Below are 27,688 nucleotides of genomic sequence, written 5' to 3' on the forward strand. Positions count from 1 at the left end.
TCCGTAGAACAATTGACGCGTCCAGCCAAGTCAATCGAGACACAATAAGCTGACAATATTTGAGTGAGCGAAGCAAAGTTGGTTTCGCGAATATTGCTGCTGGCAGCGATCCGGCAACTTCCGAGACATGTATTGTGGCGAAAGTGTGGCACCGGAGCCCTCTGGGGCAGTATCCTCACGCACTCATCAGGGGTCCAAGAGCAGAATAAGTTATCCCATTTTGGCTGAGTATAACGGTAAGGAGAACATATAGTACAATCTCAACAAAGCAGGGATCAAAACAAGTAGGGATACATCTCAGCCTCACCACAAGCAGCAATCCAGACAAGCGTCAGTCCAAAATCTACTCCTCCATCGCATCATCGTCACTATCATCATCATCGCTGTCGCTGTCCTCCCCCTCAGCAACCTCAATAGCGTCCAATGGGATGTCGTGGTCGGCGCCGATATACGAGTCGCAAATGACATACAACTTGAGGTTGTGCGTGCCCTTGGGCAGGTTGAACTCTAGTTTGACCGAAAGGCTCTTCGCAACCGTAACACGCTTGATGGAGTGGAGTTGTTTTGTGCTCGGCTCGCCGATGACAACCCACCAGTTCGCGAGCTTTTTGCCGGGGAAATACGGCGCAATGACAGTGGCATCACCGGCGTCCTCGTCATCCTCGTCCGCGTCACGGCTAAGAGCAACCTGAAGGACGATGGGAGCGCCAGCGGTGTACTCGCCCTTGACGAGCTCATGCGAGACATCCAAGGTGGGGTAAGAGTTGACGAAAGCGGCCACGTCGCGCCTGGAGACAAAAGGATGAGCTCCAAGAAGCTCATGAGAAAAGAAGAGCGGCTCACATTTGGCGTGCGTCCATCTGCAACAACGAGTTTCGCTGGCCATCCTCCATCTCCATAACGTCGTACACCGACTCAACACCCGCTTCCTTGCACCGCTTAATGACATCAGCTTCGAAGTGAGGGATTTGCTTCAACGGCGAGTCCGTCTCCCACATCGCCTGCACACACATCTGCGACAAATCCATAGCTCCGAGGGCGTTCAACCAAGCGTTCGATGACATGACGTCGACACAGGCCGAGAGCAGGTTCATGACCTTCTCGAGGACCATTGCCTGGTCCGCGGAAAGGTCTGGAGGAAGCTGAAGGCGAGAGAAGTGGGCTTGAAGGAGAAGGAATGTCTTGAAATGTGGTGCTTCAAAGTCGGCACGATCGAGTTTGACGGGTACACGGTCGTAGATACGACGAAGCAGAGCGTCTTCGTGGCGGCGTATAGGTATTGACTCGAATTCGGCAGACGACGAAACTACCTCCAGCAAGCCCTTCAGTTTTGTGCGCTCCTTCAGCGAAAGCGTGTAGACCTCGACGGTGACATCTAAAGAGACGGATCAGATAGATGAAGTCGACACAATGGAAGAGAACACGTACATGAGATGTTGTAGTACGCCGCGATCATACCGAGGTTCAGTGGTGACACATCCATTTCATCCTCTGGTGCTTGAAGTCAGTGAAAGCGCTAAAACAAATCAGGGAGGGTACGCACCGATCGCGATACATTTTGAGTTGACGAGATCGCTCAAGGTATTCTCGACGAGCTCCGAGAGGTGATCAGACAGATGTTGGTGGCTAACGTTGTGAAGGTTGTAGTAGTTCGGGTTTTGGGTCATTCGGCGGTAGAAGTACGTCCACGTCAAGATATCCTAGAGAAAGGATGATCAGAGGGAAGACTCGTAAGGTGACGCGAGAAGACGAACCATAGCATCCTGCTTGTTTTCGATGGTACGAACAGCGATCTCGGCCAAGAAATAATCGTGTAGGAGATGCGTAGGAAGATGAGACTCGATGGGCAAACCCTCGGCCAAGAACTTCTTATAGAAGTCCTTACGCGTCTGCTGGCACATCAACACGCAACGACTCCTATCGTCTTCCTTTGGACGGCAGGCCCGGCCCATCATCTGAAGCACATCCATGACAGGGTAGTCGATGTAACGATGCTCCTTGCCCTCGTAGAACTGGACGCCCATGATGATGACCATATAGCTGGCCACGGGAATGCTCCAAGCCGTATCCTTCGAGGCGACGAGGACTTGAATAGCACCAGACTGGAATAATCGCTCCACGATCTTCTTGTCCTGCTTGCTGAGAGCCTCGTGGTAGTAGCCGATGCCATGCTTCAAGCAGTCTACGAGGCCCCTGTCCGTGACGTGGTCCAGATGTGGTTGCAGATGTTCGAGCTCGATGTTAAGGAAGAGGTCTTCTTTATCATCGGCGCTGCAATGCAGGAGGAGGTCGTCCACGGTAAGCTTGCACTGCTTGCGAGAAGGCACGAAGATGAGCGTGGGTTTCGTTGGAGCATATTCGAGGATGGCAAGGTAGGCGGGCTTAGACATGGCGATCATGAGTGAGGGGAAATGAGGGATGGTAAAGCTTTGGAGATGAATGTCCATGTCGAGGGGTCGGGCACTACAAACAAGTGTTAACGTATTGTTCGTATTGCATATCTTAGAAAGTGAAAGCGCACCTTGGAGGGAAGTTGAAGATAGCGTGTGAAGGCGCTCCGATCCACTCGCCGAGGTCGCGAGCATTGGCCAAAGAGACGCCACATGCCACAATCCGAGTCTTGATCTCCGTCTGAGCAGAGACGTATCTTGTACGCGAGATGATGACCTCATAGGTCGGCCCAACCTCACCACCCACAAGTTGAATCTCGTCAGCGATGAGGAGCCCTATGTTCTGGACATTCTTCCGCTGGCGCCAACGTCTCGAAAGCACGTCCCACTGTGTGCCAAAAAGATCAGTTCCGAACAGCATGCACGACTATGGAGAAACTTACTTGAGAGGGTGTACAAACGATCACGTCGCCCTTCTCCAACAACCTCAGATCACCGCTTGTCTCGCCCGTCAAACCGACAACTTCCTTCCCTCCCTGGAGTCCACCGAACTTCTTCTGCCACTCCGCCACACGCTGGTCGACCATCTCCTGGTACGGCTCGATGCAAACCGCGCGCTTCTGTTCAGGCTTGCTCCAGAGCCTCAAGAGGGCAAACTCAGCGCAAATTGTCTTCCCGCTGCCGGTGGGAGCGCCGATGAAGACATTGTCGTCTGAGGTATACAGCGCCTGGAAGACCTGTGTTTGAATCTTGTTGAAGGTCTCGACCGTCGACGAGTAGATGGCTTCGAACTCCTTGTTGTGCAGGGCGGGAAGGGGAAGGGGCTGTAAATCGAGAAGAGGTGTAGGTTGAGGGAATTTCTCGGGCAGGATAAGATGCTTGAAGGAAATAGGTAAACGAGTCTCTGCGTGGAGCCAGCGATCGGAGATGACTGAGATGTAATAGTTCGGTGGCACGGGCTCGAACATGGGCACCGTGAGAGTGACGTTGTGCTCGTCCTCGGCATAGCGTTGGCGAAGAACGAAAGAATCGTGGAACAGGATGATTTCACCGTCGACGTCTTCGACCATGATGAGGAAGCTCTCCGCGCCACCGTGGATCTTCTCGTCCCATCGGAAATCAGGAGTGATAGAAAGGTCGATACGAAGAAGGGAGCGTGTGATGGGCTGAACTTGGGCTTGAAGGCTAGGATAGATGTTAGTGAATGCAAGAGAAACGTGCGAGAATGTGACATACACAAGCTGCGGGAAGCTGTGGACCAGCCGATGGACGAGCTTGCCGGCGTTGGGGATACCAATGAGCTCGCCGATTTCCGGAGGGTTCTATGGAAAGAAAACGTTAGTGAAGGTCATGAGCATAGACGATATGTTGCTTACAAGGTCGAAATAGCGGTACCAAGGCTAGATAAGAGAGACGGTCAATAACACAAACGACGGGGAAGACAAACTACCAACTCACGAATTGCTTGCCCTCAGCCTTCCGGATGATTTCAGATGGTACACCCTTAAATTGTCGTAGAGGCGTCATTGAACTCCACCTGTGACGACGTCATGAGCGCCGTGTTAAGGAAATGATTGATACTGGACGTACATTCGCTTCTCGACCATCTTGCACATGTCCAATGCTGCCCGAGCGGGGACAGCCCAGCCTCGCTTCAAGCAAATCTCGAACATGGCACGCAGAATACTGAAGGCATGATAAGTATTGTTCTGGGACGATGAATGAGAAAAGAGAGACGCACCGCCCTGCGGATTGCTGGACGAAGACCATGTCGGCGACAAGGGCAAAGCCTGTTCAAGAGAAGTAAGTATCTGCGGAGTGGGTGGGCACTGAAAGACGAACCCTCGAGCTTCAGCTGCGAGATGTAGGCCTGAAGGAGTACATTGATTTTCGCGGGGGGTTCCTCAACGCCCTCCTTCACAGGAATGGGAACACGCTCCAAAAGCTTCCCAAGCTCGAGCTTCTCCTGAAGACAGAAACGAAGATTAGAAAGCCGTCGAACAGTAGAGCTAAACAAACTCGTACCTCTTGACGAACAGGGATCAGTTTGAATTCGTTCGAAAGGGCGAAAACTCTGAACAGTTCGAGCATGGACATCGTCGGCCTTAGGTGCTGATTGTATGTCGCCATGGAGTTGTAGGTTACGTAGTAGTGCGAGGCGATACGACCGAGCTCGGTGCTCTGGAATCGACCGGTAGCCCGCTCGTATTTGACCAGATTGCACTTCTCGAGGAGAGCGGCGGCGGTGTGGACGATATCGGCCCGCTTCTGAACGAGGCCTAGGTCGTCTTCTTGATAGTCGACACCGACGCTATACAGTGCGGGCGACTTGAGCATCCGCACATATCTAGAAACAGGTCAATGTCGTGAGCACCAAAAGTTTCCGGAGGCAACGAGAGGAAAGACTTACAGGTAAGTGTATCCGAGCCACTGCACAGCCTCATCACGGTTACGAATGGTCCCAAGAACAATCTCCGCATTCAAGTTATCCGCTAACTTCGACACGAACTGACTTTCGATCGGCAATTGCTGGTTCATCAAGCTGAGATAATACTGCAGCTCGGAGTGGTTCGTGATGATGACGCCCTCACCATAGGTATCATACTGTGGCCTTCCTGCACGCCCGAGCATCTGCAATACATCCTGCGACGAAAGTTCCACCCAACGACCTTTCTCCGGATTGTAGATCTGCGTGCCCTTAATGATGACGGTATGGGCTGGAAGATTGACACCCCACGCAAGAGTAGCCGTACAGACGAGAACCTGGACTGAACCATCCGCAAACAATTCCTCAACGAGCGCACGATCTTCGCGCGACATACCAGCATGGTGAATACCGAATCCGAAGGGGAGCAGATCCTTCAGGTTGGGGTCCTTGACGTTGCTCGCCTCCTCGGTCAAGATCTCACGAACGGCGGAGTCGGGCTTGACGAACTGGGTGATGGTCTCCTTCTCTATGGCCATGTCGCGGATGAATTTCGCCGTCTTCGCCGTCTCCTTCCGCGAGTGGACGAAAACAAGGGTTTGGTTCTTACCCGCCTGGTCAAGGACCTTCTCGTAGCAGACCTCATTCATGACCTGGTACCGCTTGATGGCCTTCTTCTCAGTGACACCGATGAACTGTTGTTGGAGGGCGCAAGGACGGTAGGTGGAGTCGAAGTAGAAAAGACCCTTCTTCTCGTCGACACGAAGGAAGGTGGCGACATCCTCGTAGTTCGGAAGTGTGGCAGAGAGGCCGACCAGGCGAACGTAATCGTTGGTTTGTTCCATTCGCCGAATGGTCCTCGCGATGATACTCTCCAGGACAGGTCCACGCTCGTCGTGGAGAAGATGAATCTCATCGATGATAAGGAGGCGTACGAGGTTCGTGTAGCTCGTGTCGGAGCTCTTGCGAGTGATAACGTCCCACTTCTCCGGTGTCGTGACGATGATCTGGGTCTCTGCGATCTGCTGTTTGGTCATTTGCGAGTCTCCGGTCAATTCGCCGACCTTGATGCCGAAGACGTTGAGACGCGAGTTGAAGTTCCCGACCATCTCTTGAACGAGAGCCTTCATCGGTGCGACGTAAACGACCTTGAATGCGTCCAGGTCGAACGCGCCAGTAGTCTCGTCACGGTACTTCGCGAGCTCATTCAAAATGGTCAACATGGCCACGTTGGTCTAGAAAAAAGACTTTAGTATAGAATCAGGAAAGTTGAACAGAACACAACTCACCTTACCAGCACCCGTGGGCGCACAAAGCAAGATGGGTTCGTCGGTACCAAACGCGACGGGGTAAAGCTTGCTCTGAACGCGATTCAGAGACTGCATCTTCGGGAAAGCGTCGCGAGCCCATAGGGGTAGGTCGGAGATGGGCACCAAGGTACTATCCGCCGTCGGTTTACTCTTCGGCGCTGGGACGTGAATCTCTTCGTAGCCCTTCTTTGCCCGCTTGAACGACCCGTCCGGAAGCTTGCACTTCTTGTTCGACATTAGATGCCCACCCTGACTGAACGCCATGCTCTCCAGATCCACGGTCTTCTTCGGCTGCACGGTAGAGCCAGGCGCGAGCGTGGCCGTCTTGGGCACCGTTGCAGGCTTCACGTCCTCGTCGACGTCCATCTCATCTCCGCCAGCAGCACGAGCCTTCGCCTGCCTGTCACCAGCGAGGTCGCGCAAAATCCATCCCAAGCCCTTCTCCCGCATAGCCACTTCGACGTTAACGCGTTCGTCAGCGTCGCTACGAGCAAGCTTCGTACACCAGACAACGACCTCGCGGTTCTTGAGGAATTTGGTAATAACGTCGAAGCTTTGGTAGTCGAAGAGCTCCATGAGCTGGTTCTCGCAGTCGCGGAGGTTCGACTCGGATCCGAGAATCGAGAGGACGGAGGCGGTCTTGTCTGCAGCGGTAACGGGGTCGGGATAGACTTCTGCGACCTGACGTTGAACCCAGAAACCGTCGATAGCGTGTGGAGAAACGATATCCTTGTCGGCCTTGCCTTTCGCCTTCGTCCGTGAGGACGAACCACCCCCGATGACCATCTCCTCCCCACCAGCGTCCGCATCATCGGGTGTGCCATCCTCCCGTTCTGCACCCTCGTTCTCTTCATCCTCGTCCGACTCTTCCCTAACCTCAAACCCTTCCTCCTCCTCACTCTCCTGCTCTTCCTCGTCAAACACGACTGCCACACCCATCTCCTCGTCGATCTCCGCGTCCTTCCTCTCCATATCTGGGTCCACCATGGCCTCATCTTCCGCGCCGTAGTCGGTGATCTTTTTGGAGAGGTTGACGAGCTGAGAAAACGCTTCGTTGGAGATGGAGCCGGTAATCTCCTCGACCTCCTTCTTTTTGTCAAAATCCTTCATGCTGTCGTTCTTCAGCGTCTCGAGAACTGCGTCTGCCGCACTGCGAACGATGTCCTGAGCCTGGTCCCCGAGCGCCTGGTGTACGCTGGAGAGGATGAGCTCATAGACTTCGCGCGTCTCCGCCGTCCGTGGCCGATATGTCAGCCCCTCGACGTCCTGTGTGGCCTCGATGATGTCCGTGTACCCAAAGCCAGCCGCCTCAGCCTTTCGCTTCGCGAGCTGTCGTTCTGAAGGGTCCTGTTCAGCAGCCTTCTTCTTCTTCTTATCCATATCCTTCGGAGCTGCTCTCTGTACTCTAGAGCCCATCTCCCCTGGGGCGATACGGCCGACGAGAGAGGTAGGCGCGCCATCCGGTTCCTTGTCGCGTCGCGGAAGAGCAGAGCGATCTGCTGTTAAGACAAGGGAGGAAATGGCGCCATAATTGTATCCGGACAAGTCAGGCTTTCCAGCTGGTCGACCAGACATGATAGTAAGAGGTAGAGAGTGTCGTCGGCGTCTGCTTCGTCGTCGTCGTGCTCGACGTCGAGAGCAAGAGGGAGTTTGAGCGGAGTTTCAAAACGCGACAGAATTAGTCAGTGGCGCGGCCGATGAGTTGGCGTTCTGTTGGGCCACCAGGACGCGATGAACTTCGAACCTGGATTATACCAGCGCGATCTATCGATTCCAAGACAATCCCGTCCCGTGCGGTGAGCAGTTTTCCCGTTAGCTATTCAATTGCATGATTGAAGACTTCGTCTAGCAGCATGAACCGCAAACGTGCCCACAATGAAGTCGACCCCGCGTCCGATATTGAAGATCAGAGCGAAACTGGTCTTTCTCATCCCGACTTCTTAGATGATGATCCATTTCTAGACACTGTCGATCCTTTAAATGCTCGCGTTACAGATATGCTCGAAGAGGACAAGAGCCTTGTCCTCTCAGTCTTCAACGCAGTCTGGGACGAGTTCGATTCCTGGAGAGAAGGTTGGAATGAGGACCAACTGGTCGACCTAGGTGTCAATAATTTATCATTCGGGCAGGAGACATCGTTGGATGCCCCTGAATCGGACAGTTCTCCACAATCTTCGTCACCGCTTTTGGATGATTCGGACATGGACTGCTTTTCCCCGAGCGCTCGAGTAAATGGAACCCGTACTTTTCAAGTCTATACCGTCAATGAAACTCAGGATGGACTGGATAGCCGTGATTTGGCTACGTTCTCTACAACACTGGCGACGAATGAGACTGCAGGACAGCTATTTGATGGTGATGATGATGATCCCGCCTTCGAGACCTACGCATCAGTTAACCGTAGCATATTCACCGGCGACGATTCGGACGATCTTCCCTTCATACCGTTCGCCGATGAGATCGACGAATATTCTGCAGAACCGAGCGAACAATCCCCTAACAGTAAGTGTTTACTAAGTTCATCCTTGTCGCACTCTTTTTAGTATGGCTTCTTTGGATATGCAGCCCAGACCCGTCGGTTCCCCTACAGAAAACACATGGAGCGACATATGTATCTAAGGTGGCAGACGCAGATGCCTGACCCTGATAGTTTGTTATTTCTTCCAGTGATATTATTCGGTTTTACTAGCTTACCTCCCGACCCGCCTCATCCTACTAGTCGATATCGTCTTCCTGGAAACGGTATACCGATTGATGTTCGAGTACGGCATCACACCATACAAAGTCGATGAATCCGGCGTCCTTTCTGACTCAAACTGGTACAACCTTTGCTCTGAAATCGATGGATATTCTGGTATCATCGACCGCGCTACCAAGAGGTTCATACGCTCCCTTGTGCGTCAAGTTGGTATGCTGAGGTTCTTGTTTGAACAGAGACTTTCTTCCGTGGCCCACATTCACACCCAATAAACTCAATGCCCTGGTTGATGCAGTAATCGCGCCCATGGTACCCGACGAGTATGACATGATGGGGCAGATCAGGAGCAGCTTCAAATACTTCTGTCCTAATCCTAACTGTATCGATATGGTTTGTCCCGCACATCGTAAATCTCTTGTTTCCCATCGTTTTACGAGGCCCCATAGTCCCATTTACTGATCACTCGGTGTGCTGCTACTTATCTCCCAAAGAGACAAGAAATGTTGTACCTCCACTGCAGTATTCAAACAAACTTTCCCAGAATGACCTTCTCAATCGGATGGAATCGCACGGCGGGAAGAAGCAGTCTTGCAAGCGTACATGCTTCTCTTCGAATCCTCTCCTAGACGCTGTAAGTTTTATGCCCTCACTTCTTCACTTTCCGTGAACCTCTACTGAGTTCAAATCTTCATAACTGATTCCCTCCTCGCGGCGTAGGATGGCATAGCATGGGATGAGACCGCCACGGATGAGTTGCGCGTTGTCCTTGGAATGGACGCAGACGCTCTTCCTTGTGATTTGGCTGTGATGATACGGAAGCCGTGCGCTGAGGTAGGTATTACTTACTATTCTATGTTCGAAATGACAGATGTGCCATCTAATACTCATACCTGTGTTCTCAGTGCTTTGCCCTACGCCCACTATTTCTTTCCAAAGTGGACGAAAAGGCAAAAAAGAAGGGGCAAAGCAAACAAACTCCCAGGTTCAGTATGTCACCACTGTCATTCGATCTTGCGCGCATATGCTGAAGCGAACCGTCTTGCTGTAGAGGACACTGAGCCACCCGAGGAGTGGACACCGTGTGTTTCTTTTGCTTGCTCTGCACGTTCATCGTCATTTTCATTTCCACTGATCCTTCTCGCGCCTACTTGGCCTCCAGAAATGACCCATGCACGCACGAGGGCGATTGCATGGAGTCCAACTGCGAATGCTACAAAAACGATGCTCACTGTGGACGTAACTGTCATTGTTCAAAAAGGTGTACGTACCGAGTACTCATCTGATGAGCGTACTGAGGATACGGCTCTCAACCCCTGGCTGACGAATCTGGTCCGATGTACGTTAGGCAAACGTCGATGGCGAGGCTGTACGTGCTCGAAAAGCAAGAGGCGAAACCTCTGTCGGACGAATGATTGTCCGTGTTGGAGAGCTCACCGGGAGTGTGACCCTGAGTTATGTACTCGTTGTGGAGCCAAGTAAGTCCACTTTTCCAGCTCATGTTATCCTGCGCAACGAGACTGATAACGTCCATGATCAGTTGTATGTCCTCCCTGCTCCATAGATACCCATCATGAAGGCATAAAGACTGAATACCTCTCCAAGATTTGTTCGATGACGAATGCAAGAACATCGCTATCCAGCAGAATCATATCAAACGCACAGAGCTGCGTAGCGCGACGTACGGTCTCGGTCTGTTTCTTGCCGCAGACGAGACTGCCTTAGAAGGAGACTACATCATGGGTCAGTCAAACCCGCCTCCTTCCGCCCTTCCTGTTTTCGCATCAACCATTAATGTCCTTGTTGGCGCACTGATATGCAGAATATGTGGGAGAGTTGGTCTACGATGAAACAGCGGAGTCTCGGCAGTACGAACTCAAACTTTCTATACCGTCTTCATGCGTGCTATACTGACCGTCCCTTTCCGAAAAGAGATGTAGCCAAATACCTCGGCCGGAATTATTTCTACCGGCTAAATGAGACCCTCAACATCGACGCCAGCCGTGTCGGGAACGAAGCACGCTTCATAAACCATGCCCCCAGCAGGCTGGCCAATTGTAATGCTGAAGGTGCGTCTGATTTAATAGATTAATGAGACTACGGGGCCCCATTGAGCCCCTCACATGCTCGCTCTTGCTCTTACGCTGATGTGTTGGTTCGATAGTACTCCTCGTGAACGGGGAGCATAGGATTGGTATCTTCGCAGGTACGTCCCTGCTGGTTTGGCTGGTTGAGATCTCACCCTGAATAATGCTATATTCTGAGCAGCGAGATATATTGAATCAAACGAAGAGCTCTTCCTTGACTATGGGCCCGGATTTTTCATACACGACTCAGATGACGAGTCTCAAAACCGTGTACATGATGATCCGGATACAATCAAAGGGGAGGATTGACTATTACGGCTTTTCAATCTTAACTGAGATTTTTATCGATTTTGTCCTCATCGACCCACCAATCCTTGCCATTCCCCGTTCTCTCGATCACCGCCCTTCTCCCTCCACCGACACCACCTCCAATTGTCGGATAATGTACCACATCCATCTCCGCACTATTTCCACCTACAAGATATCTCAATTCTTCCTTCGCATCCATATCGTTCACCAACTTCCTCGCCACCCTCAACCCAGCTGCGAACCCTAAAAAGTCCCCTTCCTTCAACTCCATGCTCTGTTCTTCCCCCACCGCCTCGTCGTACGTGACCAACCTCGCACCCTCCCCACAACTCAACACCCAGATCCACTCATCTTCCGCAACGTGCCAGTGCAACACCGTACTCTCCTTCCCAGGAGCCAACGCACAAAGATGTACACCCGTGCGAATGAGGTTCGTCTCGGCTCCGAGCGAGAACTGATTACGTTGGATGATAGGGCCGTTCTGAGAGTTGGAGTTGGATGACGGTCCTGGATACACTACTGGGTTGAGAGGGTGAGAGAAAAGCGATCCGGAATTGGGTGGGAGCATGGAGGTTCGAATGAGATAAGAGGGAGTGGACGCTGTGTTGCCGTCGTTGTTCTCTGTATCGGTGCTAGGGGATGCTGGTGCCGATGAGCATGGTATGATGGTGTGTGAGGATTGCTGATTGTCAGGTCACAGGAAGATGCATTGCGCAAGAGAAACCACGTACCCATGTCAGCCATCGTGAGCTTTAGGGAGAGTGCTCCTTCCAGCCTGTGAGTCCGTCAAGAGCAAGTCGTGTTGTGCGACCTGTTGTAATCAGGTGCCACAATTGTCTGGGACGCGAGGCACCGTCAGCTTGAGAGTTTCGAGCTATCAGTGTTATCAAAGTCGGATGAGAGACATACAGAACAGATTTGTTGAAGTCGAGGCAACTCTAGATGGTGGTGTGGGATTGAGAGGCTTGCGGCAGCTGCTTATTTTTGTTTTTTTTGCGTTCACCAGGCACCTTGCGGTATCAAAGTCGGGTGGCGTAGACAAGATACGATACAGACCGGGCCGTACACTGCCGTACAGAGCCCGGACGGAGTCCGTTCGTCAAAAGTTGCACGACTTGGTTGCGTTCTTCTCCTGATCGCAAACACCCACGCTTGTAACAGAATATAAAGCCTACAACTTTCACATCTTTGCTTCAACGGCCCTCTTTGCCTCTTCTTCTCAATAAAGCTAGTCTGAAGTGTTCTGTACCATATATCTTGGACACGCATCGCCTAGAGACTCGACGAAATGTCCGAATTTCCTACCCCCATCGCGCCCCTAGCGCCTCAACCAGCGGCGGACACGTCCGGCGCTGCTGCAGACTCGCAACAAGAAGCTCCGGAGCCAGCACCGATCACAGAACAAGAAGTCGGCGAATATCGCGAACAGGATCGTTACCTACCAGTGTGTCGTCCCACTGGGTCTTCTCTCATCTACACCACTAACCTTGTCGCTCTATTTCGACGCGTCTTTGTTTAACAACTTTGCTCTTCATCTCGTGTTTGGTGCGTATAATCTGTACGATGTGATATGTCAGATAGCCAATGTCTCGCGCATAATGAAAAACGCGGTCCCACCGACCGCCAAAATCGCGAAAGACGCGAAGGAGACGGTCCAAGAATGCGTCTCTGAGTTCATCAGCTTCATCACCTCCGAGGCGGCGGAGAAATGTCAGTTGGAGAAGCGGAAGACAATTGGAGGAGAGGATATCCTTTATGCTATGGTCTCATTGGGATTTGAGAATTACGTGGAGACGTTGAAGATTCATTTGGCGAAGTTGAGGCAGGTGGGTACTTCTTTGCTCCCTCTGTTGGTCGTGCGAACTTGGTGTTCCTAGTTCTCGTTGTTTGCGATCCATTGTCTGCTGATTATTGGAACTCGCTACTGACCATTCGCTCACAGCATCAAGCAACTACCGCCAATAACGCCAAGGGTGGAGAGAGCAGTACAGCCGGCGAAGGCCAGGGTACGCCTGACGAGGATTGACCAGATGTGTGCGGCCCGATCGTCTCTGCCTCTTTCTTTTCGTGGACTTTGGGTACTCTAGAGGGTTGCGTTGTGGTTACCTCCAATCTGTATTTGTATTCATGTCCGTCATGTACGTTTCATATCTATCGCCCTCAACTCATTGCTTAGAACTCTTTCAGAGTCGAATTGCCGTGCGACTATGATGGCTCAGTAGGTGTCTGGTGTCTATTCTTACTTTTCTTAAAATCGAGGCGTTGACTACTAACCTTGAATGCCGCTGCGTAGTAAAAAGCTGCATGGATCATATTAGGTACCACTGAAGAGTCTACCCTGACCCCTCTAAAAGTCGTGACTGGGCTGCGAAGGGAATTCAGCCTAACGATTGAAGAACGATCCGACCCAAAACGGAGGCGTAAGTTCTCAAAAGAACCTTGATATCTTTCTCGTTTATTTTGGCGTTTTTGGTCCATCTGGTGCTGCAATTCTCGCCACCGGACAACTGCAAACGGTGGACTTGACTTGGTCTTGACAGGAGTCGCTAGTCTCCTACCAGAGCCGAGTAGCCAATCCTTCAACCGGCTGGCGCAAGGATCACACAGGAGTCGCCGTTTCGGGGGAATAGACACAATCGGTGAAAATTGATAATAATAAATGTGTCGCCCGTTTTTACAGGGCACATGGTGTAGTTGGTTATCACGCTCGCTTAGCATGCGAGAGGTGTCCGGTTCAATTCCGGATGTGTCCATCGATTTTCATTCTCGTTTTTTGATCTCCTTGTTTTTGCTCTTTCCCGCTTTTATGTTCTTTGCGCACATTGCCTCCTTCAGATTTCAAGCTGGCCTGGCTTCCAGGATATTTACCGACAAGCATAGCACACAATTGATGCGCCGCTGTCACGCAATCATGTAGCCGGAATTGCCAGAGCCCTACCTCCCAATCTGGTATCAACCACAGTCAATTTTTACCTGTCGAAATCAATAGTCACAACTTTTGGTGTACACCTCCTTCTCAAGGGTACCGCTATACCGTGGCGACTCCGGCAAAGGCGAATAAACGGAATGTCCATATTTCAACACGACACACAGAACCATCTTGAACACATCAGAACAGAAATCCATTTCCACATCCATCCCATCATCGCGTTCATCCTCACCTTCCACTTTTGTACCCACCCCCCACCATACATAAACCCCGACAATCTCATCCCCTCCATTCCATCCAGCCACTCGACCAGGGAAATACAATCTGTTCCTGGCCGTTTTCACCGTGTCGCTTCTCACCCAAGACTTACAACCGCATGATCAGCTGTTTGATCCCCGACATCCAAAGCGCAATGTCATCCCCGCTCGTCGACGTCAGCATGTTCACATGCAACTGCAGCGCCGCGTCCCGGTCGTGGTTCTCCATCGCTACACATTACACATCCATCAGTATGGTTAAACGAGAACAAAATAGAGAAGGGAGAGTACGAAGAGGAGGAAAACGCACCTTTGGTAAGTACAAGCAGCTGTTCCACCGTCGGTGCGGAGAGCGTCTCGCAGTTGAGTGCGTCGAACAACGGATTGATTCGCCTCTCGAGGTCATCCACGAGCCGCTTTTGCTGTGGCTGAAGACAAAAAGTGAGCGGCCTGGACTTCGAAGCAGAACGAAAGGATCAAGTGACAGAGAGGACGTACAGGCGTAGTCTGCTTCAAAATCGCTAACTGTCCCGAGATGATAGCGTACGCAGGCTGCAACCTCTCCGGTATATGGCTCCTGTCACCCACAGCTACCAAAATTCCACGAACTCAGCTCACTTCGCCCTCCAACACTAGTTCATGAAGACGGCACTCACGATACTTGGGCGGCGGAGGACCCCTTGGCGGAGGCACGCTCGACGGCCCCCCACCCGGCGTCCTCGACTGCACCGGCGGCCCAACACCCCCCGGAGGACCCGGCCTCAACCCACCCTGTGGCGGAGGCGGTAGCTGTTGTCCTCCCATTCCTGGATGTTGTTGCTGCTGCTGTGGAGGCGGTCCCGGACGACCGAATTGCTGAGGTCCACCAGGTCCAGGAGGCGGCATGTTCATTCCAAGACCCATGGGAGCGCCAGGTGGTGGTGTAGCACGGACGCCGGGAGGAGGACCGTAAGGACCTGGTGGAGGAGGCGACATCGAAGCTTGTTGTTGCATCTGTGGAGGGACATGTCCACGTTGAGTTGGGGGAGGAGCGTATTGCCCTTGAGGGGGAGAAGACATCTGCTGGCCAGGTGGTGACATCATATTCATAGGAGGGCCTGAAGGCGGGCGAGCCTGTGGAGGATATGGTCCTTGCTGCTGTCCCGGATGCGGAATGCCCATCCTATGACCCTGGGGCGGAGGCGCGACAGGCGCCCTATTCTGCACGCTCCCAGGCCTTGGAGGAGGCATAACCGTCTGCGGCGACTGGCCACGCATCCCCATGAACTGTGTTGGTCCACCGCCGATTCCAGGAGTCGACGGAGCGTTCGGGAATGGCGAAGTGATCGCTGAAGGCTTGTTGGCGTTGTTGCCCCCCAAGGTACTCGGTGTCCTACGATCGAGCAACGAAGGAGCATCGTTCCATCCACCGTTTTGTTGTTGACGCTTGGGCGGGGGAGCAGGTCCAGGAGCAGGAGGGGTGGAGCCGGTGATGGGCTGAGGAGGTGGAGGGACGACGGAGTTATTGTTCATTTGAGGGTTCCACCCTCCGGAGGGGCCGTACGCCGAAGGTGCAGAGGACTGGTAGGGTTGTTGGCTGACCGCAGGTTGGGATGGTGCGTACGGGTTGTTGACTGGAGGGGCGCTGGTGGCTGAGACCGCAGGGGCGTAGGCGTTATTGGCGGTGGCCGCGGGAGCATATGTGCCATATGCAGGCGCGACAGGAGCCTGCTGTTGGAGAGGCGCCGCATATTGCCCATATGACGAATAATTGGTGGAAGCCATAGCCGAAGGGACCGAAGGAAGTGTCGGAACGCGCGATGTCGAAGCGATGTTGGACGGGCCAGCACCAGGCGTTGCAGTAGCCTGACCTCCCGCAACAAGCAACCTCTCCCTCCCAACAGCCACATCTATCCCCGACCCTGGAGTGCCAGTATACCCAGCTGGGGTGAGCTTCAAGAACGCCACCGCATCCTTGACGAGTCCTTGTGTCGCCAGCAAGTCCGCATACTCGAAGAAGCGCTCGTACAGGTTCGAGAGCTTGTAAACCTTGGCGACATTCTCTCCCTCTGCGGATGGTTTATCAAATGCGAGATCGGCATCGGCGTAGCTCGTCGCAGCTCGGAAGATCATGACCTTCTCGATGAACGACTGGAGCGCATGCGCATGCGCCGTATACCTCGAAACACCCTTCTCATCCTCGTTCGCCAAGATCCTCTTCTCCTCCTCCACGAGCTCCTCGATCCAGATATTGACGAGCCTCTCAAGCTTGCCCGCCGCAAGGTAGGTCAACGTCGCATTCTTCCTCAGCACTCTCGCTGCCTCCGGAGAGCTCGACTTCGACTTCGCAATCGTACCCTGGAACTCCAACCTGGACCCAAGCTGTTCCGCCAGGTTCGGGAATTCCTCCGTGTTAGCGAACGTACACAGCACTACGAAGATCTCTTGCCACTCCTGCAGATCCGCGTTCTGCACGATATCGTCCAGGTCGTTCGTCACGATCGACTGGAACAGCCTCAAATACGGCAACTCCGCCGTCCTCTTCTCGAAATACGCCTTCTGCGTCTTCGCGAGCAGTGCCGGGCCACCCTTGACGGCCAGCAAGATCGCATCGGCATAGCGGTCTGTCGAAAGGCACAGCGACACGGCGGAGTCAAAGTCGCCGACGACGAGCGCCTTCGTGACGAGCCTGTCCGTCTCTGACTCGTCTGGAGGGTAGATCGTGAAAGTGTTGCTCTTCAACGTCTCGGAAGCGACAGACGATGGCCCAGAACCGATAGTAGCTGCGACCGACGAGTCTAATCCGTAGTTCGTATGGGGAACCTGCACCGAATCGCCCGCCGCGGTATTATTCGTCTGTGAAATGCCCATCGTGCTGAAAAAGTCGGCCGCAGCGTCCATCTGTGGCGTCCCTGCAGCATTATCGTCGCCGAACAGACTAGGCGCGGTGGTTGTCGACTCGCCGGCGAGAGAAGGAACATTCGTCACGTCCGACGCGCCACCCGCACTGACTTCCGACGGCGTGTTCTCAGTCGCCTGGGCCATCGGGTCTTCAACGGGAGGGGAAGGACTCCGTTCAGGCTCGACGAAGGAAACGACAGGTTCGTGTGGCTTCGTTTCTGTGACGTCTTGTTCTGCGGGGGACCTAGGCGGAGGAGTGGTCACATCTTCGACCTTTGTCTTCAGCTTCGCGACCGCCTCCGCGACCTTCGTAGCGATCTCGGCCTTCGAGAATCCCAACAGCGTGACGAGCTCGTCCCTCGAATCCGCCTTGAACAGACTCAACAGAGCCTTCCAAGTCGCCGAACTCTCATCCGCCTCGTTCTCTCCGCTCCTCTCCTTCGCCAATCCAGACAGGTCTCCCGCCATCACAGCCTCCTGTAGCTTCCGCGCACGAGCGACGATGCTCTCCTCCGTGATGACCTTCCTGAGATGTACGACTCCGCTCTGATGACGACCCTGTGCGGAGGGCAGATTCGACACCGACACCAACTGTCCACCATACCCGAACGAGCTCGAGATCGGCCTCCTCAACCACTTCGGCGGCTGCTTCAACGAAATCGTCGCCTGATTCGTCCTCGCGAACCCAGGAACGTCGAACACGTCCGCTCCATCCGGCTTCGGCGTCGTAAGCGGAATATCGCCGCCCTGTGCAGCCTCGTTTGTCGTCTGTACGGAGTGTACGCCGATGGTCCCGTCGAAGAATGCCGTGGCGAGGAGATCGGGGTTGCGGGGGCACCATTGGACTTGGAAGGCCCAGTTGTCTGCGGAGGGGAGTTCGCCGATGATTTCGGAGGTTTGAGGGTTCCAGCAGAGAGCGCGATTGTCTTTGCCGGAGGAGAGGAGGAGGTCGGCGTCCTGTTTACACCAGGAGAGGGAGAGGACACCTTTTTCGTGGCCTGTGAGGATCTGGTTTATGTGTTAATCCGTGCTGGTGCTGGAGCAGGGAGGGAATGAAGGTACCTTCTCTGGCGCACGAGCGTTGCGGAGGTCCCAGACCATGATGACTGGTGAGGCATCATCCTCGGAAGAAGTGACGAGTTTAGTAGCCTGAATGAAAACTGAGTAAAATATTCGTTACCAACATCGACGAGGGAAACGTACGTTATCTGGGTGCCACGCAACGTCGCTCATGCCACGACGTGCACCAGCGAGAGCACCAGCTCCTCCACCATACGCAAGCGCCACAACTTCTCGCTTTCCTCTCAGATCCCAGACCACGGTGTACCCGGTACTGCTTGAGGTGGCGAGGACGTGTGGGACTTGGTTGTTCCAAGAAAGGGCGGTGATTTCGTCGAGTTTTGAGCTACGTGTTCCGGGCGAGTAAGGTTTACTCGGGTCTTTGAGGTCCCAGATGTATATCTGAACAGAATCAGAGGGATGTCAGAACTAAGAAAATAGGGGTTTTATGGTGATGCATAAGAAGGGAGCCTGGTGATGTGATAAAGGTCATGATACGTGGTCGGGATAAGCGCTGTACGCCACCAAATTGTGATGCTCCCTTGGGGAAGACCGTTCTTCCGGACATACAAGGTGCACGGCACATTGCATGGGAGCATTGATTGGGTCACATTAAGCATCTTGGGAGCTAGAGTGAGGTGCACTGCTGTCCAGATAACAAACTGAACCAAACCCACGGGAAACGTACTAGTAGCCCACGACGCCACCACTTTACCTTCCACTCGCGCAGCAAGAAGCAGCACAGCAGGAAGGACTAGAGAAGCCTATGTATGCCATTGCCTACTTCACGTTCACATCGCCAGCAATGATTGACCGCAATAGTTCGGAACTCCGAGGTATACCCAGCGACTGAGATCATAACAGGGCACATACCTCGCCATTAGGACCGCCGGAAGAGAACAAGCTTGTTTGAATAGGGTTGAAGTCCAAGCCACGAATGGGCCCGGTATGGGTATTGTTTTTGAGAATGAGAGCCTCGGAAGGACTAAGACGCGTTGAACATACAAACACAGATTACATCGAGGTTTAAGAACACTCACTCGGCCTGCGCAACAATCTTCTCTGGATCCCAGATACCCAGCTCTCCGTTCTCCATACCAGCAGCAATGATACCCTGCGGGCGGTTTCCCTCTACATACCCCCACGCAATACGGTTGAACCTACATTCTCCTTCAATCTCCGGCTCAGATTGAGGCGTATGAACGAACGCACCTAGCAGTATCCCTGATCACGCCCCTGGGTCCTGGCTGACCCTCTCCACCCAAGTCATACTCCTGCTTGTTCAAAAAGTCGGGCGCCCAGATCTCGAGTTGACTCTCATTGGAGAATGATTCGTCGAGGGCGCCTGCGACGGTCCCCGTGGCCAGCAACGGGATGGACGGTAGTGGTGACCATGCGAACGTCGATGTTCTATGAATCTCCTTGAGTTTCATGGTCGTCGGAGCGTAAGGGAAAGGTAAAAAGGTAGGGGTCTAGGTTCTAAATGAAGGCTAGGGATGGATAGTACTGTATGATGCCGACGTGTCGCGCGTTGGGCCTGCCCTAAACTCACGCGTGCCACGACGTCACCCCTTTCGGTCGTTGAACTGCGCCACCCAGGCTACATACTGACGCCACGCAAGAAATGCAGCACCAAAGACGATGATAAGTACATGCACAGTTGTGGAGATCAATACGAGAGCTCTGTGGCGAATACAAAAACGTAACAGACAGAGCTTTCGTCCCAGCAGTCTTACGATTTAGTGGCAAGGTACGATGCTTATCAAGACCAAGGACAGCTAAATATGAAGCATGGTCTCTACTCCGGACTAAGACGCTTTATTGCTGGATCCAGTGCAACATCCAAACTCTCCGTAGTCTAGACAAGTTGATGGCCCTCCTAGATCATGACCAGTCTGAATTCTTTGGCAGTCCAGCTTCTTCGCTCTCTTGAATAACGGGTGCCAACCACCTTACTGTGATGGCGAGTACAGATAATAAAGACATTCACTACCATTTTAGCCAAAGAACTACAGACCAGTCGACGTATATCGGATTTGTCAAGGCACGCGCCTCGTGCGTAGGCTCATCTGGAACTGTCGTCAAAGTGCTTGTATGGACATCATTTATCAGCAGATACACGGAGAATTTTCGCCTAGTGGCAGAGCAAGAGAGATATTTCCGTCAACCAAAGCAGGAACCGGTAATAATCCATGATAGCTGAAAGGTCTGGGTCTGGACAAGGCCCCTGCCAGTACTGTGATGATGATGTTCGTCAATGATCTCCTGCACGAGCGTCAGACAAAAATACTGTGGACCTTGGGTTGTCCAAATGCTTCGAGGTGCATAGCGAGCCAACGGTCGCACATCACTGAAGTAGAATTCGATGTGACAGAGGAGTGGACGCGTTCACCAGCCGTGACACGCATTATGACGGAGAAAAGACAAAAGAAACCGTTTACGGCGTGCATAGGGCCGGGCAGTCGGTTTAAAGCGGAGTTTGACTGGGCGCCACCGAATCGGCGAAGCCTCGGGGCACCATCACATCTGCCATCTTGAATCTGTCAGTCCATGCCTTGCTCCGTCTTTCTGAAACTCTCCAGCACCTTCGATCTGAATCAGAGACTCACACAGCGGCATACTGGTCGTCCTGTGCAGTCTATGAGGTTTGGTTAACGGTCGGCACTTGGAGTCTTGAACGTAGATTTCCCTTGGATGATTTTCTACGTTACGGTGATTCTGGTTTAGTTCTCAGACCACAAGGTTTTCTTCGAAGCGCTGTCTATTGAGAAAATGCCTACTGGTATCAGACGGAACGGTTCACGATTCAAACTTCAGGTGTGTTTGGGCTACGTGGTTGTCTCGGTTGCACGATTCAACGTTCTTGCCAGTGCCTGTAGTATCATTTTGCACCCCTTTCGGTGGAGGGCGAGTACCGTTCACTTTTTCTAGAGCCTGGATCTTCGGCGGTACCTTGACCATCCAACATCTTCCGACCAAATAATGGCAGATAGGCACCCCTCGGCCGTAAACAAACCCCATAAACACAGGTCAAACGTTGCGAAGCACACGACGAACTCTCAACAAAGACCAAAATTTCTGATGCGCTACGTCCCCTCAGTTAGTAGATGAGATAGCCTCGTTCGTTTCATCTCCAACATCTTTGCCCTGGAGTTCCACGCATAGCTTTTGACGGCATACTCAGATGCGTACTCAACCTGAACAGACAGAGCCAGCCTTCGGGAGCGTTGCAGCTCGAGAAGCCTTAGCCACAGTGCTGTCTGCGTTGGGTATATAAGGGAGGTCGACCTGGCTGCAGTACAAGCATCAACTTCATCAACTTTTTCACTTTCTTACTTCTATTTTCATCTTCATGCAATTCACTCTCTCCTTCATCGCTCTCGCTGCTCTGGCTCTGGTAGCCACCGTCGAGGCGAGGCCCACTGGTATGGTCAGTGCATCCCTCTTAGACTGTCAAGCTTGTCATTTTTTTTCGTACTAACACGGGCATACATTATTGTCTTTTCAGGACGTTTTGAAGAGGGATTCGGCTGGACCGAGCGCTGGTAGTTCTTCTTCTCCTACTGGGGTAAGACTCCACTCTCCCTTCATCGCAAGTACACACGGCTTTTGATCACTGACCTCCACACTCAGGTCACAATCCTCACCGACGACGAAATGGACAACTGGCTCTCAACAACAGCCGCCAACCTCACCTACATCGGCACCGCACCCTCCAAACGCGTCCCCAACACCCTCGGGCGCCGCGACACGACCGTAACCTACTGCACCAAACGCGTCGACTCCGTCTGTGGCGGGACCTGCCAAGTCTACACCGGCGGTCCCACGTGTCTCGACGCCTCGGGCACGTCCTGTATCGCCGCGACGGCGGACGTCGGGTTCTGCGATAAAGGCAGCTGTGGAGGCAGTTGTAATCAGTTTTCGAGCTGTGGGACGACGTTGGAGAATGGGTTCTGTGATACGCCGGGGACGAAGAGTATTTTGGTCGGTGGGCCGCCGGCGTCTTGAAGGGGTGGTGTTGCGGTTTGAGGTTTTGAGACTTTTTTTTGGGATGATGTCCCGACTACCTGTGTCTTTTTGGAGCTGTGCTTTGAATAGACATCATTCATTTGGTTTAGAGCTTTTCATATTCGTCTCTCTAGACCGCCTCGATAGACGACCTCGCTCCTCAGATCCTTACGCCAGTATAAATTAAATGACGGACAGGTCTTTATCGTTGGAATTTCGATGAAAGCAACACAACAAGTTTTAGTGGAGGTATGCACCAGTACCGCCGGCAGCGGTCGAACGTTCAAAGTCTGGCGGAGTTTGGAACACTACAAGCTTTTAGTTGTGTGGCGTAGTGGCACGCATCGCATACCCTCATCTTCCTGCAGAACAGTCCCCTCAATGCCCTTTGGCGAAATCGTAGTCGGCTCGCCTGGCAGCGGCAAGTCCACCTACTGCTACGGCAAACATCAGCTCTTCACCGCCCTCACCCGTCCCATCTCCATCGTCAACCTCGACCCGGCCAACGACAACATCCCCTACCCATGCGCCATCGACATCTCGTCCCTCATAACCCTCCAGGATGTAATGTCCGAACACGGGCTCGGTCCAAACGGCGGCATGCTCTATTGCATGGAGTATCTAGAGGCGAATTATGACTGGTTGGAGGAGAGGTTGAGAGAGTTGGGGAAGGATGCGTATGTGCTTTTTGATTTGCCTGGGCAGGTCGAGTTGAGCACGAACCATGGGAGTCTGAAGAATATCGTGAAGAGGCTGGCCAAGACTGGCTTTAGGGTGCGTTTTTTTGAAAGTTTTTTTACTGGTGAGATGGCGCTGGGTTGGGTGCGACGATGACGAGCTGTTCTAGCTAGCTGCCGTTCATCTCTGCGACGCACACTACGTGACAGACGCCTCTAAATACGTCTCCGTCCTCCTTCTCTCCCTCCGAACGATGCTTCACCTCGAACTCCCACATATAAACGTCCTCTCTAAAGTCGACCTCATCTCACAATACGGTGATCTTGGTGCGTTTCCTTTCACATCTTCGTGGCGAACTAGTCTGGTGTGGTATGCTAACGATGACAGGCCATAGACTTTAACTTGGACTACTACACCGAAGTCCAAGACCTATCGTACCTCGAAACCGCGCTCTCATCGGCCTCACCGCGCTTCCAAGCGCTCAACATGGCCATCTGTGGTCTCATCGAAGATTTCAGCCTCGTAGGCTTCGAGACGCTCGCCGTCGAGGTAACGCCCCACTTTTACCACAGTCGTCCTTTTCATGACCTAACTCATCCGCTATTAGGACAAAAACTCGATGCTACACCTAACACGCGCCATCGACCGCGCAACAGGCTACGTCTACCTCCCTACCCCCTCCAATCCCACCCCTACTCCCTCCCACCCCCACTCCCACTCAAATTCCAATTCCGACCGAGACCCCGACATAATCCCCCCACCCCCCACCGCCCCCCTAACCCAACACCCCAACACATACTCTCTCTTAAGTTCCGCCGCCGGCCCCCTAAAAGGAAAAATGAGCGACGTTCGCGACGTGCAGGAGCGATGGATCGATGCGCGGGATGAATGGGATGCGTGGGAGAGGAAGGAGTGGAGGAAAGAGGGTGAGGTGGTTAGGAGGGAGGTGGAGAAGGCGAAGAAGGAGAAGGAGGGGAAGATAGGGCCGGGTGCGGGTGCGGGTGCGGGTGAGGGTGAGGGTGCTGGTGGGACGCAGGGTAGGAAGTTGAATATACGGGAGAGAGGTGGCGGTGGCGGTGGGGTGCCGTCGTTACCACTTCGATGAATCATGACGTGCTCATATTGAAGCTGCTTGTACGAGAAAGAGGTTTTTCATTGGGTAGAACCGTCTTGGAGATCATTTCTGCACGATCTCAACGATGGGCAGGTATGCATGTAGTAGTGGCGCGTTACAATAGCGAACCAGGGTCCCTAGGTTCACCTTTCTCAATAGCGTTCGATGCATGCCTGAGGAAACAACAAACGCTCCTAACGAGCTTATATCGTATCATTCCACCGTCGTACGCGTAGATAAGAAGTCAACTTAAAACCGTGATGTATATGTACTGTAACTTCGTAAACGCAAACTCGAGCCTAACCCGAGGCCTGACATATACCGGTGGGGAGGGAAAGAAACCAGCGGAGAAAAGACCGTATAGACACAACCATTTAAACGAAGATTGAATGAAGTGGGACAGTCGACTTCCATTCGAAACCAGAGGAAGAAAGGACGGTGGAGGGTGGAGAGTGGGGGTGAATGGAGGGCGAAGGGCGAAGGCGGTGATGAAGAAATGGTAGTAATAAACCTCGGTTGCCAGTATGTGTTGTAGGAACGTACATTGAAGCCTGACTACTAGTACAGTAGGTACAAGGACCGCGGGAAGGATTGACGACACCGTGGTCATTTTGACGGCGCGGGCGAGGCATTATTTGCCTGTCAGACCAAACAAAAGAAAGAAAAACATGGTGGTCAGCAAGCGCATCCTCTCTAGTCGACTCGGCCGTCGAGAAACGAACATGGTGATACGGCAGATGGGTGGATGGACGGATGGGATGGGATGGGATGGGATGGGATGGGATGGGATGGGATGGGATGGGATGGGATGGGATGGGTGACTGGCTATGAAACACTCGAGGGGGCGCGCTACTCACCAGACTCATCCCTCAACTCTGCAATGGTCGTACAATCCGACTCATCCACGCTCTTCATGTCCTTCCTCAGCCCTACATGCGAATTCCTCAGAAACCCAGGTATCCCATTCTCGTCCCGCCCCGTCACTGTAGTGCTGCTCACCTGCACCTGCCCATGCCCCTTCAAACTCGAACTCTTCTGCGGCAGCGGCCCCGGCCCCGTGCCGTCGATGTACGTCTCGCGCACAAGGCCAGTGGCTTTGTCGGTGGAATCGAAAGCGTCGACGTCTTGCGCGCCGGAGTTGTCGTCTGAATCGTCTTTGGAGGCGTTGACGCCGCGGGTGGTGAGGGGGTAGGAGTCGACGTCGGTTGGGCCGCGCCAGGGCGCGAAGCGGGGAAGGACGTGGGAGGCGGATTGGGTCTTGATCTGAGGGCGTTAGGCTGGAAAACATATGGATGAAGAAAACGAAAGGGCATACCTGGGAGGTGGTGACGCTGATATGCAAGCTTCCGTCGAAGTCGTTTGACGTGAACTTTCCTGGTCCCAACGGTCCCCGGGAGTTGAATCTTTTGGGAACGGAAGTGATCGTTAGAGGGTGATAGATCTACAATATCCTGAACACAATTGGGGGGTCAAGATGTATGAGACTTACGATGCCATCAATGAGTTCGAGTACACTATAAGGGCGGTTAGTTGTGAATACACACGTCGCTAGAGTAAAGGGTCTTAGGGGCTTACGTTTGGCATAGAAAGCGGTCAGGGAGACGTAGATTTCTGTCTCCGGTATCACTATACACTACAGGAAGGCGATAGTCAGTAGGGTTGCGAGCACGAAAGGGAGTTCTGACGGCTTACGGTGATGAGCATAGCTATGGCCGTAATCCTGGACGTTTCCAGTTAGGACCACTCACATAGACAGAACTATAGCCAACTTACAAGGTGATGATCCCGCTTTCTGTAGAAAGGGGCTGATGAGTAAATTGAGAAGCCGACATCATAAGATGGTGACTTACCGACGGTCCATAGAGTGATGGTATTGATGAGCGTGTCGGTTCTGGGGAATGGATAGCCATATCAGGACACGGACAACACATTGATCTACGGAGAATTGATAGGAGGTCACCCACTTGTGGAATCCCGTTCGTTTCCTATGCAAGCAGTAGCACAAGGCGGCCGTGTTTATGATATCCACGATGACGTCCATCGAGATGGTAGCGATTGCGGCGTAGGTGACGGTATTCACGTGGGTTACAGGTCCATATATCTCGAGCAGCGCGGTGACGGTGATAGAGCCGACGACCTCAAGGAATGAACCTATCCAACTAATGATCGTGACGAGACTTCTCCCGGACAGAACGCGTACACGCCAGGAATAGTACATCTTCGGGAAGAAAACGGCGTGCGTGAGATCCTGAACGGGTGTTTTACATTATAGAGCACGTACCTGGACGAGAGCACTAATGATGCCATGGACCGGGATGGAATAATCGAGAGCCCAGCTTTTCAGGGTGAGGGAATTCGGTTCGCCGTAATAGGTGACGGTCACCTGGTATCGATGAATCCAGAAGAAAATAGTATGTATGGTCTCGCCCAGCCTACCAAATGGAGATAGAGGTCATTCTTAGACGCTCGACATCGACACAGAGGAGGACGCACCAGACAGCCGCAATCTACACGCGCCCCAGCCAGCAATGAGTCCACGCTGCGTACTTGACATCAAGGTAGATTAAACGCACCAACAAACGGATGAGGAAGCGGTCATTGAAATTGCTCCTCCAGTACACGTATATTTGAGCGCAAGTGATAGCGTAGAGAAATGTCCCGACCAAAACCGAGATCTCCAGAGCCCCAATCGTCAGCTTCGCGGCAGCCACAGTCACTTCCACCATGATCGAGTCAATTCAAGACTGCGGGGACGACAAAGCTGGCAGAGTCTGTGAGGATGGCGGTTTGAAGAGGAAGAGCGTTCGAGCGCCAAGTCGAAACAAGGGGGTATTCGTTCACCACCGACGAAACTCGTTTTGAGAGTCTTTATAGCATCGTGATTCCGAAGAAAGAGACTGCGAGTCGATCGCAGCCGGTGTCAGGGTACTACAGCGTCCCCGTCGGGCGAAAATCGTAGATCGCCGGTAACCAGCGGATCGGACATGTCAGGGATTTGAGATCAAGCGAGACAGCCAAGGAGTGGAGAGATCTTTCGCTCGTCAAAGCAAAATAACGGTCGAGTCCAAGATGAGGTCATAGGAATGTTTCTCCGCGAAAAAAGAAAAAAGAACCACACCCAGACATGCTCGCGAACGTTCAAAAAACACTCCGAGAAAAATGGGCATGCAAGCAAATAGAGTTGGGTCTTCCATGAGGTCACGATTCCAAGAATACCTAGTATCGGCCAGCCTTTGGAAATAGAAACATCCGCACACTCCATGGTCAGGAACCCCAGATGTCACGACAGAAGAAGCAGTCGGACAAGCTCTGGCATGATCTGGCCTCTGGCCAACGGCTGTATGATAAATGCGGGGAACGGTGAGGGGAGGAGCCGCAGGGAGCCGCATGAGATCTTCTAGGGTCTCCGTGGTCTTCTCCCCCTCGTTCCACATCGTCGACTGTAATTCAACGAATACGAAGACGTGCGCGGGGTAGGCTATCTTCGAACTAGGCTGCTGGTGAAGACATCGTTTTTGCTTATGGAGCTCGTCACCCACCACAAGCA

The 27,688-nt window shown here is 52.9% G+C and overlaps 7 protein-coding genes and 1 non-coding gene across 8 annotated transcripts; 5 read left to right on the forward strand and 3 right to left on the reverse strand.

The window, feature by feature from the left end:
• Nucleotides 1-195: 195 nt before the first annotated feature.
• On the reverse strand, nucleotides 196-7,752 carry STEHIDRAFT_171515 (Sec63-domain-containing protein). Its single transcript, XM_007308788.1, has 16 exons — nucleotides 6,105-7,752; nucleotides 4,801-6,050; nucleotides 4,416-4,737; nucleotides 4,233-4,356; nucleotides 4,132-4,180; nucleotides 3,981-4,076; nucleotides 3,849-3,927; nucleotides 3,767-3,790; nucleotides 3,627-3,712; nucleotides 2,834-3,575; nucleotides 2,522-2,778; nucleotides 1,755-2,463; nucleotides 1,544-1,700; nucleotides 1,429-1,491; nucleotides 844-1,375; nucleotides 196-788 (listed from the first exon to the last, which is right to left on the reverse strand). Exons 1-16 carry the CDS (start codon nucleotides 7,698-7,700, stop codon nucleotides 344-346), a joined length of 6,531 nt encoding a protein of 2,176 aa, XP_007308850.1. The 5' UTR covers nucleotides 7,701-7,752; the 3' UTR covers nucleotides 196-343.
• A 1,367-nt stretch (nucleotides 7,753-9,119) lies between these two features.
• Nucleotides 9,120-11,395, forward strand: STEHIDRAFT_85160 (SET domain-containing protein). Its single transcript, XM_007308789.1, has 12 exons — nucleotides 9,120-9,229; nucleotides 9,315-9,454; nucleotides 9,541-9,654; nucleotides 9,726-9,810; nucleotides 9,872-9,902; nucleotides 9,983-10,083; nucleotides 10,169-10,300; nucleotides 10,426-10,563; nucleotides 10,643-10,688; nucleotides 10,753-10,889; nucleotides 10,985-11,026; nucleotides 11,089-11,395. Exons 1-12 carry the CDS (start codon nucleotides 9,130-9,132, stop codon nucleotides 11,214-11,216), a joined length of 1,194 nt encoding a protein of 397 aa, XP_007308851.1. The 5' UTR covers nucleotides 9,120-9,129; the 3' UTR covers nucleotides 11,217-11,395.
• A 978-nt stretch (nucleotides 11,396-12,373) lies between these two features.
• On the forward strand, nucleotides 12,374-13,359 carry STEHIDRAFT_124739 (histone-fold-containing protein). Its single transcript, XM_007308790.1, has 3 exons — nucleotides 12,374-12,660; nucleotides 12,794-13,042; nucleotides 13,159-13,359. The coding sequence occupies exons 1-3, from the start codon at nucleotides 12,505-12,507 to the stop codon at nucleotides 13,240-13,242; spliced, it is 489 nt and encodes a 162-aa protein (XP_007308852.1). The 5' UTR covers nucleotides 12,374-12,504; the 3' UTR covers nucleotides 13,243-13,359.
• Nucleotides 13,360-13,895: 536 nt separating this feature from the next.
• Nucleotides 13,896-13,969, forward strand: STEHIDRAFT_t236. The gene has a single exon. It is a non-coding gene; the product is annotated as a tRNA-Ala (tRNA).
• Nucleotides 13,970-14,192: 223 nt separating this feature from the next.
• STEHIDRAFT_103269 (uncharacterized protein) lies at nucleotides 14,193-19,799 on the reverse strand. Its single transcript, XM_007308791.1, has 9 exons — nucleotides 19,554-19,799; nucleotides 19,382-19,501; nucleotides 19,215-19,326; nucleotides 18,486-18,743; nucleotides 18,345-18,431; nucleotides 15,059-18,290; nucleotides 14,901-14,992; nucleotides 14,713-14,830; nucleotides 14,193-14,633 (listed from the first exon to the last, which is right to left on the reverse strand). Exons 1-9 carry the CDS (start codon nucleotides 19,772-19,774, stop codon nucleotides 14,512-14,514), a joined length of 4,362 nt encoding a protein of 1,453 aa, XP_007308853.1. The 5' UTR covers nucleotides 19,775-19,799; the 3' UTR covers nucleotides 14,193-14,511.
• Nucleotides 19,800-21,646: 1,847 nt separating this feature from the next.
• Nucleotides 21,647-22,581, forward strand: STEHIDRAFT_103273 (uncharacterized protein). The gene is made up of 3 exons (XM_007308792.1): nucleotides 21,647-21,771; nucleotides 21,850-21,909; nucleotides 21,975-22,581. Exons 1-3 carry the CDS (start codon nucleotides 21,694-21,696, stop codon nucleotides 22,347-22,349), a joined length of 513 nt encoding a protein of 170 aa, XP_007308854.1. The 5' UTR covers nucleotides 21,647-21,693; the 3' UTR covers nucleotides 22,350-22,581.
• A 149-nt stretch (nucleotides 22,582-22,730) lies between these two features.
• STEHIDRAFT_161232 (uncharacterized protein) lies at nucleotides 22,731-24,132 on the forward strand (the record flags this gene model as incomplete). Its single annotated transcript, XM_007308793.1, has 4 exons — nucleotides 22,731-23,123; nucleotides 23,197-23,353; nucleotides 23,422-23,576; nucleotides 23,635-24,132. The coding sequence occupies 4 exons, from the start codon at nucleotides 22,731-22,733 to the stop codon at nucleotides 24,130-24,132; spliced, it is 1,203 nt and encodes a 400-aa protein (XP_007308855.1).
• Nucleotides 24,133-24,453: 321 nt separating this feature from the next.
• Nucleotides 24,454-27,237, reverse strand: STEHIDRAFT_124747 (uncharacterized protein). Its single transcript, XM_007308794.1, has 13 exons — nucleotides 26,715-27,237; nucleotides 26,635-26,648; nucleotides 26,423-26,573; nucleotides 26,106-26,359; nucleotides 25,992-26,032; nucleotides 25,915-25,933; nucleotides 25,834-25,861; nucleotides 25,717-25,774; nucleotides 25,631-25,655; nucleotides 25,457-25,544; nucleotides 25,141-25,404; nucleotides 24,999-25,070; nucleotides 24,454-24,780 (listed from the first exon to the last, which is right to left on the reverse strand). The coding sequence occupies exons 1-12, from the start codon at nucleotides 26,865-26,867 to the stop codon at nucleotides 25,065-25,067; spliced, it is 1,101 nt and encodes a 366-aa protein (XP_007308856.1). The 5' UTR covers nucleotides 26,868-27,237; the 3' UTR covers nucleotides 24,454-24,780; nucleotides 24,999-25,064.
• Between the last annotated feature and the right edge of the window lie 451 nt (nucleotides 27,238-27,688).

This window comes from Stereum hirsutum (assembly GCF_000264905.1).
Source record: "Stereum hirsutum FP-91666 SS1 unplaced genomic scaffold STEHIscaffold_16, whole genome shotgun sequence".
Taxonomy (NCBI): Eukaryota; Fungi; Basidiomycota; class Agaricomycetes; order Russulales; family Stereaceae; genus Stereum; species Stereum hirsutum.